Source organism: Dipodomys merriami, unplaced genomic scaffold (assembly GCF_024711535.1).
Source record: "Dipodomys merriami isolate MVZ:Mamm:240054 unplaced genomic scaffold, mDipMer1.0.p SCAF_57, whole genome shotgun sequence".
Lineage (NCBI taxonomy): Eukaryota > Metazoa > Chordata > Mammalia > Rodentia > Heteromyidae > Dipodomys > Dipodomys merriami.
Window position 1 is genome coordinate 2,614,789 of NW_027206146.1, and position 16,495 is coordinate 2,631,283.

At 54.8% G+C, this 16,495-nt stretch overlaps 1 protein-coding gene across 1 annotated transcript; it reads left to right on the forward strand.

The window, feature by feature from the left end:
• The first annotated feature begins 140 nt into the window (after positions 1–140).
• Nlrp12 (NLR family pyrin domain containing 12) lies at positions 141–14,205 on the forward strand. Its single transcript, XM_070000371.1, has 10 exons — positions 141–426; positions 1,594–1,671; positions 2,605–4,297; positions 6,366–6,536; positions 7,860–8,030; positions 8,489–8,659; positions 10,153–10,323; positions 11,874–12,044; positions 12,922–13,092; positions 14,118–14,205. Exons 1-10 carry the CDS (start codon positions 141–143, stop codon positions 14,203–14,205), a joined length of 3,171 nt encoding a protein of 1,056 aa, XP_069856472.1.
• The last annotated feature ends 2,290 nt before the right edge of the window (positions 14,206–16,495 follow it).

Here is a 16,495-nt window from a genome sequence, read left to right on the forward strand (position 1 = left end):
ATTAGAGGGCGGGATAGGCAGGGGTTGGGGGGACTGGGCTGCGGGGACCCAGAAATCCTGGCTTGCTTGGGGCCTTGGCCATGGCGGGGGACACACCTGCCCTGCCTGCAGCCAGGGCCGAAGCCTCCCCACCTCCCACCATGCCGATCGGAGCTGGAGAGGACCTCTGCCGCCTGTCTGCCTACCTGGAGGAGCTGGAGGCCGCTGAACTAAAGAAGTTCAAGTTCTACCTGGGCGCTGGGCAGGAGGGGAGCCAGACCACCATCCCCTGGGGGCGGATGGAGGCGGCAGGGCCCCTGGAGATGGCCCAGCTGCTGGTGGCCCACCTGGGGACCAGGAATGCCTGGCTGTTGGCTCTGAGCACCTTTGAGCGGATCCACAGGCGGGATCTGTGGGAGAGAGGACAGAGAGAGGATGCCACTAGGGGTAAGGAGGGGGGATGTGTCACCATTCCCCTCTGGGGATTTCCTCTGGTGCTCTGAAGACCCTTCTCCTCCATCTCCTTGGCCTGGAAAGTTCTTTATTTTTTTTCTTCCTTTCTAGCACTAGTAGGAATTGAACTCAGGGCCTCCCAATTGCTAGGCAGGCCCTCTACCACTTCAGCCACACCTCCGAACTCACTTTTTTTTTTTTTTTGCTCTCTGTGTTTAAGTTGGTTATTTTCTTTCCTTTTTCTTTCTTCTTTTTTCTTTTTTTGTACTGGTACTAGAGCTTAAACTTAGTACCTCACTCTCTGGCTTAGGTCGTGGGGCTTGAACTCTGGGCCTGGGCTCTGTCCCTTAGCTCTTCAGCTCAAAGCGAGCGCTCTACCACTTGAGCCACAGCACCACTTCCAGTTTTCTTTTTTTTTTTCTTTTATTTTTTTTGGGATCCAGTCGTGGGGCCTGAACTCGGGGCCTGGGCACTGTCCCTCAGCTCTTCAGCTCAAGGCTAGCGCTCTACCACTTGAGCCACAGTGCCACTTCTGGCTTTTTTCTTCTTGCTTATGTGGTGCTGAGGAATCGAACCCAGGGCCTCAGGCATGCAAGGCAAGCGCTCTACCACTGATCCATCTTCCCAGCCCCACCACTTCCAGTTTACTGAGTGGTTTATTGGAGATGAGAGTCTCATAGATTTCTGCCAAGCCTAGCTTTGAATCATGATCCTCAGATCTCAGCCTCCTGAGTAGCTAGGATGACCAGTGGGAGCCACTGGTGCCCTGCTTAATTACACTTTTTATGACTTACTCCTATGCTCATCAATTCTAGAGATTTGCAAATGGCTCAGGCCCTACTTTTCTCCTCTTGGCAGAAGCCTGACACCCACTAGACCACTCCCCATGCCGGGCGGGCAGCGGAGGCTGGCGTGGACCAGTGCTTCTGAGCACTGGTACTCATTCCTTTCACTTCAAGCAGGCCAGAGAGCGCCGGGTGGGTACCGGTGGCTCATGCCTGCAGCCCCAGCTACCCAGGAAGCTGAGAACTGCAAATCAAAGCCCAGACCTTGGGGTGGTAGCGGGCAGGCGGTGGGATGGTGTTCTCGCCCTCCTGCCCTGGCTAATATGGCTGACGGCTCTCCAGAGGCTTCCTGCTGAGTGTCCAATTTCTCTTCCAGTTACTCCACTTGGACCAGGCCTGCTGGGGAGTCAGTCGGCGTTCTTTCCAGAAACCTGTCCTGGCCCTCCAAGCAAAGGTGAGCCCTGAGCCGTGTGCCCACGGGACAATGCAGGGTGGGAACCCCCCAAAAAGAGCGACTGATGAGGTTAATCTGACTAAATCATAGCACGTGCATGTGTGAATGATCATGGCCAGGACCCCTTGTGCAGCTGGTGCATATACACTTAAACACTTAACAAATAAATGAAAAGGTCAGGCGCTGGTGACTCATGCCTGTCATCCTATCTACTCGGGAGGCTGAGGTCTGAGGATCAGGGTTCAACTTGAGCCTGGGAAGGAAAGCCCGTGAGCCTCTGATCTCAAAGGAACCACCATAAAAGCCAGAAGTGGAGCTGTGGTTCAAGTGGTAGAATGCTAGTCTTGAGAAAAAAAAAAAAAAGCTAAGCAAGCCTGGCATTGGTGGCTCATGTCTGTAACCCTAGCTACTCAGGAGGCTGAGATCTGAGGATGGCAATTTGCACCTAGTCTGGGCAGAAAAGTCCCCATGAAGACGCTTATCTCCAATAAACTAGTCAAAAAAGCCGGAAGTGGAGCTGTGGCTCAAGTGGTAGAGCACTTGTCTTGAACACAAAGAGGCCCAGGGACGGCACCCAGGCCCTGAGTTCAAGCCATACCAATGCAAAAAGCAAAAGAGTGAGGTCTTGAGTTCAAGTCCCAGTATTGGAACATGCATATTGGCATGTGTATGTGCCTGTGCATACACACACACACACACACACACACACACACACACACACACACACACACACACACACACACACACACACACACATGCATTTATCCCTAGTACTGGCAAAAAAGAATCTAAATAGAGGATCAGAGGAGAAGGCTTCCTTCTGAGGGCCCTGGAGAGCCACTCCCCCTCAGGGTTCTCAGACTGCCCTGGTCACACAGTCCTGGTGGCGTCAACCACGGCTTATGCTCACTAATGTTTGTGGTGCATCGGCAGGGCCTGGGGAGTACTACCGGGAGCACGTGCGCAGAAGGTTCGGGCTGATGGAGGACCGCAACGCGCGTCTCGGGGAGTGCGTGCACCTGAGCCACCGCTACACTCGGCTGCTGGTGGTGAAGGAACACTCGAACCCCACGTGGACCCGGCAGAAGCTTCTGGATACCAGCTGGGGGCCCCCGGGGTCCACAAGCCTCCAGGCCAGCCCCATCCAGATGGAGACCCTGTTCGAGCCGGATGAAGAGCGGCCCGAGCCACCCCACACTGTGGTCCTGCAGGGCGCGGCAGGCATCGGCAAGTCCATGCTGGTCCACAAGCTCATGCTTGACTGGGCGGCTGGGGATCTCTTCCGGGACAGGTTCGCCTACGTCTTCTACATCAACTGCCGGGAGATGAACTGCGGTGATGTCCACTACAGCGCGCGGGACCTCATCTCTGACTGCTGGCCTGAGCCCTTTGCACCCCTCCAGGAGCTCCTCAGGGCTCCCCACGCCCTGCTTTTCATCCTCGATGGCTTTGACGAGCTGAAGCCTTCTGCCCACGACCCTGGGGGCCCCTGGTGCTCCAGCTGGGAGGAGAAGCGACCCCCGAGGCTCCTCTTACACAGCCTGATCCGGAAGAAGCTGCTTCCAGAAGTTTCCTTGCTGATCACCACGCGGCCCTCAGCCCTGGAGACCCTGCAGCCTCTGTTGGAACACCCCCGGCATGTGGAGATCCTGGGCTTCTCTGAGGCCCAGCGGGAGGAGTACTTTTCCAGATTCTTCCCCGATGCCCGGCAGGCGCAGCAGGCCTTCGGCCTGGTGCGGGACAACGAGCCACTCTTCGCCGCTTGCTTTGTGCCGCTCGTGTGCTGGGTGGTGTGTACCTGCCTGCGGCAGCAGCTGGAGGCCGGAGGGCTCCTGAGACAGACGTCGCGCACCACCACGGCTGTCTACCTGCTCTACCTCCTCAGCCTGGTGCCGGGGACCCCCACGCACCAGGGCCCCCGCAGCCACCCAGGGCTCTGCTCCCTGGCTGCCCACGGCCTGTGGAACCGGAAGGTTCTGTTCCTGGAGGAAGAGCTCCTGCCCCACGGCCTGGAGGGTGCCGATGTCTCTGCCTTCCTCAACACGCACATCTTCCAGAAAGACATCGGCCGAGAGAAGTTCTACAGCTTCACCCACCTGAGCTTCCAGGAGTTTTTTGGGGCCTTGTTCTACATCCTCGATGGGGCGGGCCCCGAGCGCGCAGTGACGCAGCTGCTGGCTGAATACGGCTTCTCAGAGCGGAGCTTCTGGGCTGTCACCGTCCGCTTCCTCTTTGGGCTCCTCAATGAGGAGCTGAGGAACTTTCTGGAGAGGCACCTGGGCTGGAAGACATCGCCGCACATCAAGGCCCAGGTACTGGAGTGGCTGGTGAGCCAGGCCCGCAGCCAGGGCCCCAGGCTGCAGCACGGCGCCCTGGAGCTGCTGAGCTGTCTGTACGAGATCCAGGAGGAGGCCTTCGTCCGCCGGGCCCTGAACCATGTCCAGGTGCTCCACGTCAGCCACGTGGCCACCGCCATGGAGCATGTGGTCTGCTCTTTCTGCGCCAGGCACTGCGAGAACGCCGAGGTGCTGCACCTGCAGGGTGCGGCCTCCACCTACGGCACCGAGGCTGGGGACCAGGACCTCAAGACCGGGCCTGCAGGAGGCCCCATACCGTCCACGCAGCCGTAAGAACCCCAGGGTCAGCCCTCTGAGCCCCTAGTGTTAACCAGGGCTTGGGTCTGGGTCTTGAACTCAGGGCCTGGGCATGGTCCCTGAGCTTTTTGCTCAAGGCTGGCATTCTACCACTTGAGCCACAGCACCACTTCCAGCTTTTGGTGGCTCATTGGAGATAAGAGTCTCATGGACTTTCCTTCCCTGGCTGGCTTTGAACCGTGATCCTCAGATCTTAGCCTCCTGAGTAGCTAGGATTAGAGGCGTGAGCCACCGGCATCGACTTCAAGCCCAGGCTTGGTGCTGGCTGGGCAGGTGCTCAATGGGATGACATGAGTGCCATCTAGTGGGAAGAAGGGACAAGTGCATGCTACTGCCGCTGCTCCTGGCTGTAACCCCAGCTACTCGGGAGACTGCGACCTGAGAATTGAGGTTCAAAACCAGCCCAGGCAGGAAAGCCCACGAGACTCTTATATCTCCAAGTAACCACCAAAAAGTTCAGCGCCATAACTCAAGGGGTAGAGTGTTCGCCTTGAGCAACAAATTTATATATACATATACAAATACATACGTGTGTGTGTGTGTGTGTGTGTGTGTGTGTGTGTGTGTGTGTGGCTGGGAAGGTGGCTCAGTGGTAGAGTGCTTGCTTTGCATGCATGAGGCCTTGAGTTCCTTTCCTCAGCACCACATAAGCAAAAAGAAAAAAAAAACTGGAAGTGGGCTGTGGCTCAAGTGGTAGAGAACTTGCCTTGAGATGAAGAGCTGAGGGACAGCGCCCAGGCCCAGAGTTCAGGCCCCACGACTGGACCCCCCCAAAAAAATATATATATAATATATACATATATATGTATATATTATGGGACAGCGCCAGGCCATGGTGGCTATCACGCGCGCACACACACACACACACACACACAAAAAGTGGCAGAGAAGTTTTACACTCAGCCCGGCTTTCCCAGAGAATTTTAATTACAGTCATCCGATTGCACTCTGATAAGAAAAGCCCAGATAGAGAGCTCTGCTGCTCTACATCACAGGCCCAGAACCCCTTATCATCTCAGTCCTTATCTGAAAGTTTGGGACCCTAAATGTTCCAAATTCCTGACTTTAAAAAAAAAAATGATTTTGGTGAGAGAAGAAATCCTCAGCCGTGGGAGCCAAGTCTGAACCTGAAATTTCCTTCTTCTTCCCAGGCGTTTTACAAGCGAGTTTCCCACACGCGACTTCCTGTTTGTTTCTTCAGGTCCCTGCCTGGGGAGAGGGGGGGGGGTGTCTGTGCTATACCCGTGGAACCCCAATCTTCATCATCTTTTGTGTGGTTGCTTCAGTGTTGGGGTTAATCAACTCGAGTGTGTCCAGGAGGTGAAATCCACCTCCGACGCCTGATCTGTAGATCTGCATCCCCTCTTCCTACTCTGGGAACTCAGCCATTCGGTCCTGTGGGCAATCCAAGATGCCAGCCAGGCATGGCAAAGAAGGCTTTAACCCCATCCAGGGAAGCTGAGGAGAAGAATTGGAGAGTTTGAGGTCTAGCAAGAGATGGTCTCAAAATCAATTCTAGGCCAGGTGCTGGTGGCTCATGCCTGTAATCCCAGCCACTCAGAAGGTGGAGATCTGAGGAACATGGTTCAAAGCCAGCCTGGGCAGAAAAGTCAGTGTGACTTTTTTTTTTGTGGGTCCTGGGGCTTGAATTCAGGGCCTGGGCTCTGTCCTGAGCCTTTCTCTGTTCAACCCTAGTGCTCTACCACTTGAGCCACTTCTGTTTTCTGTTTGTTTGTTTTTTCTGTGTATGTGGTGCTAAGGAATTGAACCCAGGGCTTCATGCATACCACTGAGCCACCTTCCCAGCCCAAGTCCGTGTGACTTTTTTCTCCATACTAGCAAAAAGCTAGAAGTAGAGCTATGACTCAAGTGGCAGGCCCTCAGCTCAAGCCCCAGGACTGTGTGTGAGCACAAATGCACATGCACACACACACACACACACACACACACACACACACACACACACACACACACACATATACGTATACACAACTGAGAAATGTGTGTAGAACTAGCTGTCAGCCTGTGTCCTTCATGCAGACCCGAGAGGAACCTGCTGCCCGGCGCCTACAGCGAGCACCTGGCTGCCGCCCTGGGCACCAACCCTGGCCTGGTGGAGCTGGCGCTGTGCCGCAGTGCCCTGGGGACACGCGGGGTGCGGCTACTGTGCCAGGGCCTCACACACCCCAACTGCAGGCTCCAGAACCTCAGGTGAGGCCCAACTGGCCTGCCCTCCCTCCCAGCCTTCTTTCCCTCCCTCCCTTCCTCCCTCCCCCCTCTTTCCCTTCCACCCACCCTTCCTTCCTCCAATCTTCCCTCTCTCCCTTCCTTCCTCTTACTCCTTTCCTTCCTTTCTTTGTTTTTGTTTTTTGTCAGTCTTGGGGCTTGAACTCAGGGCCGGGGTGCTGTCCCTGAGCTTTTTTTGCTCAGGGCTGTTGCTCTACCACTTGAACCACAGTTCTACCTCTGGCTCGTTAGGTGGAGATGAAAGTCTCTTGGACTTTTCTGCCCAGGCTGGCTTTGAGCCATGATCCTCAAATTTCAGCCTCCTGGGAGCAGGATGATAGGCCTCTCCCCGGCTGAGACTACAGGCTTGTACCTTACTGCCTCCCCACCCCTTCCCCTGTTCCTCAGTTTCTACCAGCTTCAGTCATGACTTCCTTGTGGGACTGTGGATCTCAACAGCAGGGCTGACTTTCTCACCAGTCTGAGACTGGAGTCCAAGGGAGACCTGGCCCTCACCTGGCCCGTAGCACCGCCTCTGCCTCCTCCCCTGGGCTTGGGCTCTGTGTGTGGCTTTGGGGGGCACACGTTTCAGACCACAGTGCCAGGTGCCGGGGGCTCCTACCTGTCACATCTGAAGACAGCAGTTTGAAGCTAGCCTGGGTAGGAAAGTCTGTGAGACTCTGTTGTTGTTGTCATTGGTCATGGGGCTTGAACTCTGGGCCTGGGCGCTGTCCCTCAGCTCTTCAGCTCAAGGCAAGTGCTCTACCACTTGAGCCACAGCACCACCTCTGGTTTTCTGGTGGTTCATTGGAGATGAGTCTCACAGACTTTCTTGCCCTGGCTGGCTTTGAACCATGATCCTCAGATCTCAGCCTCCTGAGTTAGCTAGGATGACAAGCGTAAGGCCCCCAATGCCTGGCTTTTTAATTTTCAATAGAGAAAAATACAGGTCATCTTAAAAAAAAAAATAAAGGAGAGAAAAGGTTAAAAAAAAAAAAAAAAGCCTTATGCCTGTCATCCTAGCTATTCAGGAGGCTGAGATCTACGGATTACGGTTCAAAGCCATCCTGGGCAAGAAAGTCCGTGAGACTCTCATCTCCAATAAACCACCAGAAAACAGGAAGTGGCGCTGTGGCTCCAGTGGTAGAGCGCTGGCCTTGAGCAATAGCTCAGAGACAGCGCCCAGGCCCAGAGTTCAAGCCCCAGGACTAACAACAACAACAACCACCACCACGAAAAAAAGAGAGCTCACCAAACTGCCACAGTAGACAGGATTGGTTCTTCTTCCTCCTCCCCCGCCTCCCGCAGGCTGAAGAGGTGCCACATCCCGGGTGCTGCCTGCAGGTACCTGGCTGCTGCCCTGACCTCCAACCAGCACCTGCTGCGCCTGGACCTGAGCGGGAACAGGCTGGGCTCTGAGGGCCTGGCGCTGCTTGGCCGCGGGCTCCGGCACGCCCGCTGCCGGCTGCAGATGCTCCAGTGCGTGCACCCCACCTGCACCCCTGCAAGCCTGTGCTTTGCGTTCTTCCCCTTTCCCCCAACCCCCTCCCCCATTTGTGTGTGTTTTTTAGTGCCAATCCTGGGGCTTGAACTCACAGCCTGGGTGCTGACCCTGGGCTTTTCCCCTCAAGGGTGGTGGTGCTCTACAACTTGAGTCACAGCTCCACTTGCAGCTTTTTGGTGGTTCGTTGGAGGGAGGCAAGAGTCTGGAGCATTTGCCTGGCCAGCTAGCTTTGAACCCGGATCCTCAGATCTTAACCTCCTGAGTAGTTGGGATGACAGGCGTGAGCCACCATGCCCAGCTTGAATGTGGGTCCCTTTGAGGAGACAGAAACCCCCCCCAGCGCCACCCCCATCCCAGCTACCAGTGGGTGTGTGGGGGCTAAGCAGCCACTTCAGAGGGGCCACACGGTACCTCCTTACCCCTGTCCTCCCAGGCTCAGGAAGTGTCTGCTGGACGCCGAGGCTGGCAGGGAGTTGGCTGCGGTGCTCAGCGCCAGCCGGCACCTGCTGGAGCTGGACCTGACTGGAAACCTGCTGCAGGACGTAGGCCTGGAGCGGCTCTGCGAGGGCCTGAAGCACCCTGGCTGCCCACTGCAGACGCTGTGGTGAGATCTCGTGAGAGCTCAAGGCACACACCCCTGCAAAGCTCGTGTGGCTGGTGCTCCGCTGTCTGAGTCATCCTTTCTGCTTTGCTTTTTGCTGGCTAATCGGTCAGGGAGTCTCTTCTACGTGGAATAGCTTATTATTATTATTATTATTATTATTATTATTATTATTATTATATTTATTATTATTATTGTACTGGTCCTGGAGCTGTCCTGAGCTTTTTTTGTTTCTTTTTTGCCAGTCCTGGGGCTTGAATTCAGGGTCTGGGTGCTGTCCTCAGCTCTTCAGCTCAAGGCGAGTGCTCTACCACTTGAGTCACAGCACCACTTCTGGTTTTCTGGTGGTTTATTGGAGATAAGAGTCTCATGGACTTTCCTGCCCGGGCTGGCTTTGAACCGCAATCCTCAGATCTCAGCCTCCTGAGTAGCTAGGATGACAGACATGAGCCACCAGTGCCCGGCTTCCAGCTTTTTCTTATACGTGGCACTGAGGAATTGAACCCAGGGCTTCATGCATGGGAGGGAAGCATTCTACCACTGAGCCAACTTCCCAGCCCTCCCTGAGCTTTTTTTTTTTTTTTTTTTTTTTTTTTGGGTCCGGTCATGGGGCCTGAACTCTGGGCATGGGCGCTGTCCCTCAGCTCTTCAGCTCAAGGCTAGCGCTCTACCACTTGAGCCACAGCGCCACTTCCAGCTTTTTTCTTTTTGCTTATGTGGTGCTGAGGAATCGAACCCAGGGCCTCAGGCATGCAAGGCAAGCGCTCTACCACTGAGCCACCTTCCCAGCCCCCTCCCTGAGCTTTTTGTGCTCAAGTCTGGTGCTCTACCACTTGAGTCACAGCGCCACTTCTGGTTTTCTGAGTGGTTAATTGGAGATAAGAGTCTCACAAACTTGGGCTGGGAAGGTGGCTCAGTGGTAGAGTGCTTGCCTTGCATGCATGAGGCCCTGGGTTCGATTCCTCAGCACCACATAAGCAAAAAGAAAAAAAGCCGGAAGTGGCGCTGTGGCTCAAATGGTAGAGTGCTAGCCTTGAGCTGAAGAGCTGAGGGACAGCGCCCAGGCCCAGAGTTCAGGCCCACGACTGGACCCAAAAAAAAAAAAAAAAAAAAGTCTCACAAACTTGGGGCTGGGAAGGTGGCTCAGTGGTAGAGTGCTTGCCTCACATGCATGAGGCCCTGGGTTCGATTCCTCAGCACCACATAAGCAGAAAAAAGCTGGAAGTGGCGCTGTGGCTCAAGTGGTAGAGCGCTAGCCTTGAGCTGAAGAACTGAGGGACAGCGCCCAGGCCCAGAGTTCAGATCCCATGACCGGACCTCCCCCTCTCCAAAAAAGAAAAAAAAAAAAAAAGAGCCTCATGAACTTTCCTGCCCGGGCTGGCTTTGAACCAAGATCCTCTGATCTCAGCCTCCTGAGTGGCTGGGATAATGGGCGTGAGTTGCCATGCCCGGCTCACCCATTCGGCTGTGAGCGCCATTCTGTTCCCCTTGTGCAGGTTGAAGATCTGCCACCTCACAGCTGCTGCCTGCGTTCACCTGGCTGCAGCCCTCTGCACCGGTGCTGCGCTGACGGAGCTCGACCTGAGCCTCAACGACCTGGGCGACCAGGGCCCACTGCTGCTATCCGAGGGCCTGGAGCACCCCGCCTGCAAGCTGCAGACCCTCCGGTGAGGGGGCTCATCCCACGTTGTCTGCACCCCCCAAGCCCTAGCCACACCCTCCTGCTCCCGGGAGCCCTTCTGCTGTGTTGCCTCTACTATACCAAGAGAATACTGAGTTCAAACCCAACAGGAGCCACCTACACATGCTCTCAAATCAAACCAAAAATGGCCAGGCACCCGTGGCTCACACCTGTAATCCCAGCCGCTCAGGAAGCTGAGATCTGAGGCTTGCCATCCAAAGCCAGCAGGAAAGTCTGTGAGATGTTTTCTTTTTTGGTCAGTTGTAGGGCTTGAACTCAGGGCCTGGGCACTGTCCTGAGCTTCCTTGTGCTTAAGACTAATGCTCTACCACAGCACCACTTCTGGGTTTTGAGTGGCTAACTGAGGTAAGAGTCTCACAGGGACTTTTTGTAAGGTTTTGGGTGAGAAAAGTACCACGCAGAGAAGAATAAAAAGATTGACCAGAAAGTTTATTGGGGGTATGCTCCCTGGCAAACTCCCTGGTTGGGATCAGAGAGGTTGCGTTGAGTTTGGTTGCAGCCAAACTTTTATAGGGGGGTAAAAGCAGAACTTGTGGTGAGCAAGGACTTGTGGCACACAGCTTGTTTTGCCCGTTTGAAGGGTTTTAGGCCAGTGCACTCCAAGAATTGTTTGCTCAGATTGTGTTTTTGATGCGGAAGTGGGCTTTCCCTGTTTTTCCCAGTGGCCTGATATTTTTCCCCACTGCCTACTTCCTCTAGTGACCTAACGCTTTTCTTTTCTTTCCTCTTCTCTTCCCTTCCCTTCCCTTCCCTTCCCTTCCCTTCCCTTCCCTTCCCTTCCTTCCTTCCCTCCCTCCCTCCCTCCCTCCCTCCCTCCGTTCCTCCCTCCCTCCCTCTCTCTCTCTTTCTTTCTTGTCAGTTATGGAGCTTGAACTCTGGGCCTGTTCCCCCCCACCCAGGGTGCCCCCTCCCTCCATGAGCTCTTCAGCTCAAGGCCAGTGCTCTACCACTTGAGCCACAGTGCCACTTTTGGTTTTCTGGTAGTTCATTGAAGAGTCTCAAGAACATTCCTGCCCGGGCTGGCTTTGAATTGCGATCCTTAGATCTCAGTCTCCTGAGTAGGTAGGCAAGTCCTTGAAACTTTTATCAATAAACTACTCAGAAAAACCCAGAAGTGAAACTATGGCTCAAGTGGTAGAGTGCCAGTGTTGAGCAAAAGAAGTTTGGGGACAGTGCCCAGACCCTGAGTTCAAGTCCCATGACCGGCACACACACACACACACACACACACACACACACACACTGAATCCCCTGCCCACCAGCCACAGCCTGACACACTTGCTACAGCAACTCCAGGCAACTAGAATATTCTAGTACATTCCATAGGCACCAGATATGCATTTCTACCCAGGGCTTACTTGTTTTCTTCACATCCTTGCTTTCCTCCTGGTATATCTCCTCCCTGCCTCTCTTTTCTCTATTCCGGGGAGGTGTGTGTGTGTGGGGGGGTGTTCCAGACCACCATCCCCAGGCCCAGCCCTGTCCCCCTCACCCCAACCTTGTTCCCTTATCTAGGCTGGGCATCTGCAGGCTGGGCCCGGCCGCCTGCGGGGCGCTGTCACATGCACTGCAGCTCAACAGCAGCCTTCGGGACCTGGACCTGAGCTTCAACGATGTGGGGGACGTGGGGGTACAGCAGCTGGGGGAGGGGCTGCAGCACCCCACGTGCAGGCTGCAGAAGCTGTGGTGAGTGTGGGGATGGGGGACTGGGAGAGGGCGGGCATGGGAACACCACCTCCTCATCCTTTGCTTTCTTTTTGTTTTTGTTTGTTGTGGGACTTGAACTCAGGGCCTGAGCACTGTCCCTCAGCTCTTGAGTTCAAAGCGAGTGTTCTACCGCTTGAACCACAGCTCCACTTCCGTGTGGGTTTTTTTTTTTTTTTTTTTTGGTGGTTCATTGGAGATAAGAGTCTCCATCCTCAGCTCTCAGTCTCTGAGTAGCTAGGATTACAGGCGTGAGGCACTGGTGTCCAGCTTTGCTTTCTTTTTTCATCTCCAATTGAGCAAAAAATCCAAAGCCAAAACCAAAAACAAATCCAGAAGTTGCTGTGGCTCAAGTGGTAGAGCTCCAGCCCTGCGTGAAGAAGCTAAGGGCCGGTGCCAAGGCCCTGAGTTGGAGTCCCAGGCCCGCAGCCCTGCCTCTCCCCTGGTGACTATGTTGAATGCCTGCTGTGATCAGACCCCTTCTCCCGGCTGGCTCTCAACAGCTTCCTCTTCATTCTCCTGTGAAAACTTCACCTCTAAACCGGTGCCAGCCACCACGCCTGTAATCCCTGCTCCGTGGAAGGCTGGAATGAGGATCAATGTTGGAGGCCAGCCAGGCAGACAAATCGAGCGGACTCTTAACATCCAGGCAATCACGCAGAAGCCAAAAGCAGAGCTGTGCCTGGCTCAAGTGGTAGAGCACCAACCACCAGTGAAAAAGTTCAGGGACAGCTGAGTTTAAGCCCCAGGACCAGTGCACATGTGCACAGACAGACAGACAGACAGACAGATAGACACACACACACACACACACACTTGCTCCCCTCTCCTCTGGCCTCACGTGCCCGGCTCTTTGCAGGCTGGACAGCTGTGGCCTCACTGCCCAGGCCTGTGAACACCTCTCCTCCAGCCTGGCCACCAGCCAGACCCTGAGCGAGCTCTACCTCACCCACAATGCCCTGGGCGATGCGGGCGTGCAGCTGCTGTGCCAGAGGCTGGCGCTGCCTGGCTGCCGGCTGCGCGTGCTCTGGTGAGATGTGGTCCCCGCTTCGCTTTCCCTCCCCCCCGCCCCCGCTTTGCTCTGGGCCCCCCTCCCCCGGGTGGTAGCTGGCCAAGTTACCTAGAAAACCTACCCATCCCATTCGCCGAGTGCTGGTGCTCACACCTGTAAGCTCAGCCACTCAGGAGGCTGGGATCTGAGAAGTGTTGGGCAGGGAAATCCTTGAGACTCCAATGAACCACCAAAAAGTAGTAGTGGAGCCATGGCTCATGAGGTAATGTGCCAGTACCAGGGGAAATAGCTCAGGGACAACACCCAGGCCCAGGAGTTGCGCACGTGCGCGCGCACACACACACACACACACACACACACACACACACGTCATCTTTGCATGCACGTAACTGCAGAATGCAGACCGCAGACTCAGCCATCTTGTCCCCAGGGCTTGCAGTTTTTCCAGGTGGGGGAAGTCTCCGGGCCCAGGATCAGCAGACCTGGATCCAGCCAGTTCCTCGGGCTGGAATTACAGGCATGTGCGACACACCCTGCTTTACTCCCTAATCTCTCAAATGGGGGCAATTGTAGCTGAGAATCTGGAACTTCTCAGCTGGAGCTCCAAGTCTTATCTCTTACCAACTCGGTGACATTTCTAAGTGGCTCCACTCCTAAGCCCCTGTCATCTTCTCCAAAGAGAGAAGGAGGCGTTCTAAGTTCACTGAGGCACTTCAAAAAGTTGGGATTACTTTCCAAGGAGGTTGGATGAAAACAGGGGATCATCTTAGGTTTTGGCAGTCTCTCAAAGACTCTTATCAATTGACTGTTTTCACTCAAAGATGGTGCCCTACCGATTAAACCATACAGCTCCACGTCGGGCTTTTGAGTGGTTCATGAGATTCACGTAACGCGGCCTTCTCTGCTCAGGCTGGCTTCTAACTGTGACTCTGGGCTCTTGCTCCATTGAGTAGGAGGGATTACAGGGGTGAGCCCCAGCACTGGGCATGCCACAGATGAGTAGCACCAGGGAAGTTGTGACCCAACCTTCTTTGTGTCCTTAGGTTGTTTGGGATGCAGCTGAACAAATCCACACACAGGAGGCTGGCAGCTCTTCGAAGAGCCAAACCTCACCTGGACCTTGGCTGCTGAAGGCTTTCCTGGGGCAGAGGCGGTGGGGAGGGGAGGAGGGCACGCTTCACCCTTTGCAACCATGCTTACAGGGCTGGGGACGGAACCCTGAGGCTGCCCAGGGGGCCCCTTCACCAGGAGATCACTTGCTGTCCAGCTAAGCCAGAGACCCAGTTCCCAGGCTGTTATCTATGTTCAGCCAGAATAAACCTTCCTCAAGTTAAAGTTTGATGTTCTGCCAACACAGCTTGGGATCAGAGGCAGAGGTTTTATTTCTGCCGGTTCTGGGGTTAGAACTGGGGGCCTGGGAGCCTGGGAGCCTGGGACTTCTGGTTTATGAGTGGCTAATCGGCGTCCCCGGATATGTCTGCCTGGGCTGTGAACCCAGAACCCTAGACCTCAGCCAGGATAGCAAGGATTAGTTCTGAGCCTACGGCGCCAGCGAGGCCGAATGGCAGATTGGGGGACAAGAGTGACTCTGGGAGCAGACCACTGCCATCTAGAGGGCAGAGCCGGAATGCTAGTGCACGGAGGGACCATTCAGCCAGTGCAGGGATGCCACGTGGACAATGAGCCTTGAACTCGAGGCACGTGCCTCACGCCCTAAGGGCAGAGTTCTAAGAACTCAAAAGCCCCTGACTTGAGCAGCTGACTGCCCAATTAGTCCATTCCTAGAGACCGGGGTGCTTTCCACCCCTGCAAATAATCACTTACAAGGGCCAAACAAGGCCTAAACTGGCTTTATTGCTAGCCAGAGTTTTCCCATCTATACAAGGCCTAAACTGGCTTTATTGCTAGCCAGAGTTTTCCCATCTATACAAGGCCTAAACTGGCTTTATTGCTAGCCAGAGTTTTCCCATCTATACAAGGCCTAAACTGGCTTTATTGCTAGCCAGAGTTTTCCCATCTATACAAGGCCTAAACTGGCTTTATTGCTAGCCAGAGTTTTCCCATCTATACAAGGCCTAAACTGGCTTTATTGCTAGCCAGAGTTTTCCCATCTATACAAGGCCTAAACTGGCTTTATTGCTAGCCAGAGTTTTCCCATCTATACAAGGCCTAAACTGGCTTTATTGCTAGCCAGAGTTTTCCCATCTACTGATAGAACACCACCAGGGACGCTTATGACGCATCGCGCACATTGCTTGTCAGGCAGAGTAGGAAAGCAAAAACAACCAAATAAAAATCTTTTCAAAGCTTTATTTAAGATCAGGGCACAAAAACTGGAGGCTTGAATGGGGTAGGGGTGTGTGAATGGGACAGGAACTTAAGCTGGGGCTGGAGGGGAGGCTGAGGGAGGGTGGAGAGGGATCATCCGTCTTGTTGCCGCCTTCCACAGCCGGTGACACACAAAATGGAAGCACTTTCCACGCAGACTCAGACAAGTGCCTTCATTTTGAGCAACCACCAGTTGGGCTTGTCACAGGTTCGTCCGAAATGCCCGGAAATAACCACGCTGAGACAGCCCCCACCCACCAAGGGCCAGGAGCCAAGGAACGGGACAGCCTGAAGCTCATTCAGATCAACGCACCCCAAGCTGTGACCGCACCCAACCCCGAGCCCTCAGGGCCCCGCGTGGCCGGCTTGGACCACCTTTTTCCTGGATGCAGCTTGGAACCCACCGGCGACCCTCAAATGTCGTAGCACTTTCTACCTCAATTACAGAAGAGCGCTGCCACATTTGAGTGTCCCAAGGGGCAATGGCAGGGCGAGGGATCCCGTCCACAAGGGGGGCCCAAGTTACCAGATTGTCGGCCCCGTCCAGATTCCAGATTCTAACCAGACGCCGTGCACGTGGTCGCGTCGTACTTGCCCAGATCGGTGGCACTCAAAAAGTAGCGGCACTTTTTTGTATTACCAGAGAGAAAAAAGTGCCCCCACAGTTTGAGTCCCACAGGTCGGGAGAGCCCAAAGCAGGGTGGAGGACACCAACTCCGTGATCTTCTACCTGGAAAATAAAGACATTGTCAAAATGCAAGGCCCAGGGACTTCAGCCACGTGGAGAACTCCTAGGGCCCAAGGTGGGAGGCAGAGGCAGGAGGACCGGTGAGTAGTGGGAGAGAGTTCTGGCCAGTAGGGCATGGAAAGCCAGAGGCGAGAGATTTGGGGGTAAAGGGAAGGAGAACACCGATCCACCAGGGAAGAAAGACCAAGCAGAGGCAGGAAAGGGAGAAAAGCAGGGCGATCCCGGGGCATACTCACGACTTGAAGTCAGGAAGCGCAGACCGAGAGCTGCAGCAGGCTTCGGGCGCCCGCCTTTATATAGGCCCAGGGTCCAGGCCTGGGGGGCTGGGAGGGCTGCAGGCCACAC

Bases quoted from the DNA above. Each gene is read 5' to 3' on its own strand.
- Nlrp12 (XM_070000371.1), top strand. From the start codon at position 141: ATGCCGATCGGAGCTGGAGAGGACCTCTGCCGCCTGTCTGCCTACCTG. The intron at 1,672-2,604 runs GTGAGCCCTGAG...GTGCATCGGCAG, and splicing joins TCCTGGCCCTCCAAGCAAAG to GGCCTGGGGAGTACTACCGG. The intron at 13,093-14,117 runs GTGAGATGTGGT...TTGTGTCCTTAG, and splicing joins TGCCGGCTGCGCGTGCTCTG to GTTGTTTGGGATGCAGCTGA.